Raw genomic sequence first — 4284 nt, 5'->3', positions numbered from 1 at the left:
CTGCATCCCGCTGGCTGTACTGGATAGGGGGAGCTCCCCCTGGTTTACCTAAGAACAGTGATGAAGAGGGTCCCCATGGGCATGGTAGGGACCAGACTGTGGAGGAGGCTACAAAGAGCCCTTCCATCAAGGTGGGCTTGAAGAGCCCAGCTGAGCTAGCTGTCACCGTGACCCACTTGATTATTTTTAGCAGTCTGGTGAATGGCAGAGCAAGGGCGGCGTATTCCAAAAGGTATTTCTGTGCCTGCCTGAATACTGAAGAGTTTAGAGCAGGTCTGAGAGCCGGCAGAGCCCCGTGGTCTCTGGAGGGAGGCGACAGAGGGACTCATGCAGAGTCAGCTGCCGAGGGAGGCGAGGCGAGAGTGGTCTTAGCAGTGGAGAGGGACAATCTCTTGATGTCTCTTAAAGTCTCTTGATGGCCCTGCAGCTCAGGCGGCTTGTTCTCTTTTCCAGGATGAGCTCTCCCACATTAACGCGCGGCTCAACATGGGCATCCTCGGCTGTGAGTATGCGGGTGGTTGTCCTCCTCCCAGGCTGGGTTTGGGGTGATGGCCCCTTTCGGGCAAGGTCACAGACACGTGCAGGATCACTTGTCTCTGGGGGCAGCAGTGATTTGTTCTCCGCTGCTGCAGGAAGACAACACTGCTGGGAATGCTGGCCAGAAGCACTGGCTGAAGGGGCACTCCAGTGCTGTGGGGGCTTCAGCTGCTGGGGGGAGATGTCAGGTGTGCTCCCCAGGTCCTGCCTGGGAGCTGTGTTAGGGAGACCAGTCCTGGGGCTCCAAGCAGTGATGAGCTGTAAGGGTGGGACATGAGACCTTCCAGCCAGACTGGGAGGGTTGCACGGTTCCTTCTGCCTGCAACAACGTGAAGTGCAAGGAGGAGCTGCCAGGCCAGCGCAGGGAGCTCTGTCCCCTCCAAACATGTCCCCCCCTCACCTGCTCTCTCGTTTCTGTAGCCTACGACCCTCAGCAAATCTTCAAGTGCAAGGGGACCTTTGTGGGACACCAGGGCCCTGTCTGGTGCTTGTGCGTTTACTCCATAGGAGACCTGCTCTTCAGTGGCTCCTCAGACAAAACCATTAAGGTAAGAGCTGGCCTCTCCCTGTGTCTTTGGCGCTTGTGCATGTCTTTCAGGGGGGACAGAAGCCAAGCTGCCGTTTGTGGGGTGGAGGGGATGACACTTTCCAAAGTTCCTCCCAAAGAATCTTAAATGATTCTTTGCAATTGGAGTTGCACAAAATCCTCTGTGAGGAAACACATTGTTTGTGGTAGTGAAATCGAGAGACAAGCAGTGGGCTTTGCAAAGCCCCAGTCAGAATCTCTCTCCTGTTTTGCTGTAGATGGTGTTTAGGGCATTCAAGCCTATTTCTGGTTTGTTTTCCCTTGTTATAAAAAGTCATCTTAGGAAAAAACATTTTTCCCCGATCAGATGTGTCCTTTTTCCATTTTATGGCATGTTTGTTTTTCTTGGTCCTGTGTTCCGCCACTCAAACTGACAGCACTGCTCCCGTGCAGCTAACCAGCAGCTCCCAGCATCACCGTGGTGGCTGCTGGCTGGGCTGGGGAGCCCGAGCCCTGCCAAGAGCAGAGCTTTGCTTGAGTTTCTTTGAGCAAGAGCCACACGGATGGAAATGGGCATTGCTGTTCTTCATTGGAGGAAAACACCTTTGTCCCCTGTCCTGACAGCTCTGGGAGCTGCATCTCCATGTTCCCTCTCTTGAGAGCGGTGTGTGCTCAGGGGGAAAACCTCTGCAGCGGTGGAGGAGCCCCTGGACAGGGTGTGAAACGCTAAAGCAGGAGCTGGGAGCTGCTGCTCTGGTTCAGTGTGTGGCGCTTGCCTGGGCTGTGAGAGGCAGGGCTGGAAGGGGCTGATGTGTGCTGCTGTCCTGTGTCTCGCTGACTTCAACCCGACCCTTTGCAGTACATTTCCTTTCCTACACAAGCTTATCTCTGCCCGGGAGCCCGGAAGGCAGGTGCCCAGGTGACAGCCTGTTTCCTCAGTTTGTGGCTTTGCTGACATCCTGCCCGGGTCCCCAGCGGCAGCATCTGACTCGTGTTTCCTGTTAGGTGTGGGATACCTGTACCACATACAAGTGCCAAAAGACCTTGGAGGGTCATGATGGAATTGTACTGGCTCTCTGCATCCAGGGGTGAGTGGAAAGGGACACCTGCCCCTGCGGGAGAGAGCGGGGAGGGCACCGCGGCTCCTAGTCATAGAATCACAGAACCACAGGCTGGTTTGGGGAGTTCCACATCTGTGAGGAGAGTTAAGTCCCTCATTAATCTTGAGAAATGCATAGAATCACAGATGGTGTTTAACAAGTCATCAAATCAGACTGGTTCGGTGTGAAGGGACCTCTCAAGCTCACCCAGTCCCTCCCCTGCAGGGAGCAGGGACATCTGCACCCAGAGCAGGGGGCTCAGAGCCCCAAGGGCCAACCTGACCTGGGATGGTGCCAGGGATGGGGCTGCTCCCACCTCTCGGGGCAACCTGGGCCAGGGTCTCACCACCCTCAGTGTCAACAATTTCTTCCTCATATCTAGTCTGAATGTCTAAATGTCTCATCTAAATCACACCCCTACAATTCCCATCCTCAGACCCAAACTGTGTCCGAGAGGCACATCTTCCCCTTTGCTCTTTAAAGATGGACAGACACTCTTTGGCCTCGCTGCTGTCCTGGCTTCCTTCCCGGGTCACCCGCAGGGTGCCGGCCTCCTGCTCGCGGGGCCGGTCCAGCCTGGGCTCCGCTCCTGGGGTTGCTGTGTTTAGCCTTGGCCCAGCGAGGCTGTGGGACTGCAGCTTCTGGCCCAGCATAGCTCCTGGGAACGAGCTGGGACCCTGCACGGGTCACTCTCCCTCGCTGACCTCCTCTTGTTTTCTGGTGGCATTGCAGGAACAAGCTGTACAGCGGCTCTGCGGACTGCACCATTATCGTGAGTACCCCGAGCCCTGCGCTGCTGGGGTGGGAGATCCACGGGCCAGGCCAGTGGCTCGTGTCCTGCTGTGGCTTTACCTGTGTGCGATTGCCTGCCTCTGCCCCTGCCTCTCATGGGTGCTCTTCTCCTCCACTGCAGGTCTGGGATATTCAAAACCTGCAGAAAGTGAACACGATCCGAGCACATGACAATCCTGTTTGCACTTTGGTCTCCTCGCACAACATGCTCTTCAGTGGCTCTCTCAAAGCTATCAAGGTAGAGCTCTGGGGTGGCTCCTCTTGGCCTGGCTGGGGACCAGGGGTACAAACTCTCAGACAGCAGTGTCTGAAGGGGAAGGAAGTGGCGTTTGGGCTGTAGGTGACCGGGTTACCACGCTCTCCTGAGGCACACAGAGGAGCACAGCTTCACAGAGCAGAGCTTTAGCCCGTGCTCTGTGCTGAAGTCAAAGATGTTCTGGGACCTGGATGAAAAAACACCTTTTTTCCTGACTCTGTAAACCTGAGGCTGCGGGTGGAGTATCTTGGCAGTGCCCAAGTATGTGTGTCTCCTTGGGCGCCCAGCAGACCTACTCAGACCATGGGCAGTTGTGTCTGGGTCCAGGATTGGCTGGGGATTCCGGCTGTCTGTTTTGAAACCTGCTCCAGAGGATCTTCAATCTGCAACCTGTACCTAAAGCCTGCAGAAACCAGGGAACAGCTTTGCAAGCTGCCCTTCAAAGCCTTGGCTAGATTCCCTTGGGTCTTCTTCCAGCTCCTGCTGAGATGCTTATGGGACCATCCATCTGTAAGAGGACTCATGCTCTTTTCTTTGTCTGGGGGGTGGAGGAGCACTGAGACAGCAGAACTTGGGTCCTTCTGGTTTTGTTCAAGCCCGTGGCTCTGCTGGGGAAGGGTCTCTGAGAGCGATGCTGCGGGCTCCAGGCTGGCTCTCCCAGGCCTCGGGGAACACCCTGAGGCAGCAGAGTTACTGTGTGCTTTACCTGCCAGTCAGGCGATTCCCACCGGGCAGGAGAGCCGTGGCGAGCTGGGCAGGCCTTATGCTGGCTGGGGCTAGGGGCTGAGCTGGGCTGCCCCACCACCGCCCTGTCCCACCGTGTCCGTGTGCCCGTCTGTGCCTCCGCAGGTCTGGGATATCGTAGGTACTGAGCTCAAGCTGAAGAAGGAGCTGACAGGTCTCAATCACTGGGTGCGAGCACTGGTGGCTTCTCAAAACTATCTCTACAGCGGATCTTACCAAACAATCAAGGTGGGACTCTGAGGCTTGTGGCAACCATGAGCCTTCAGCTCTCCTGGTGCCTCAGCCCTGCCGCACGGGGGGGTGGAGCGGGGCAGCAGCGTGGGCGAGGC

At 56.5% G+C, this 4284-nt stretch overlaps 1 protein-coding gene across 1 annotated transcript in view; it reads left to right on the top strand.

Annotated features, from left to right (window-relative positions):
• TRAF7 (TNF receptor-associated factor 7, E3 ubiquitin protein ligase) overlaps nt 1-4284 on the top strand; it is a 19494-nt gene that overhangs the window by 13282 nt on the left and 1928 nt on the right. The window contains exons 11-16 of the mRNA XM_010139330.1: nt 454-502; nt 958-1085; nt 2069-2151; nt 2896-2935; nt 3077-3193; nt 4061-4183. Coding sequence (XP_010137632.1) covers nt 454-502; nt 958-1085; nt 2069-2151; nt 2896-2935; nt 3077-3193; nt 4061-4183 — 540 coding nt within the window. The remainder of the gene's footprint in view (nt 1-453; nt 503-957; nt 1086-2068; nt 2152-2895; nt 2936-3076; nt 3194-4060; nt 4184-4284) is intronic.

The sequence above is a fragment of the Buceros rhinoceros genome, unplaced genomic scaffold, assembly GCF_000710305.1.
Source record: "Buceros rhinoceros silvestris isolate BGI_N320 unplaced genomic scaffold, ASM71030v1 scaffold35650, whole genome shotgun sequence".
NCBI classification, from domain to species: domain Eukaryota; kingdom Metazoa; phylum Chordata; class Aves; order Bucerotiformes; family Bucerotidae; genus Buceros; species Buceros rhinoceros.
This window is presented reverse-complemented; position numbering and strand designations above follow the sequence as displayed.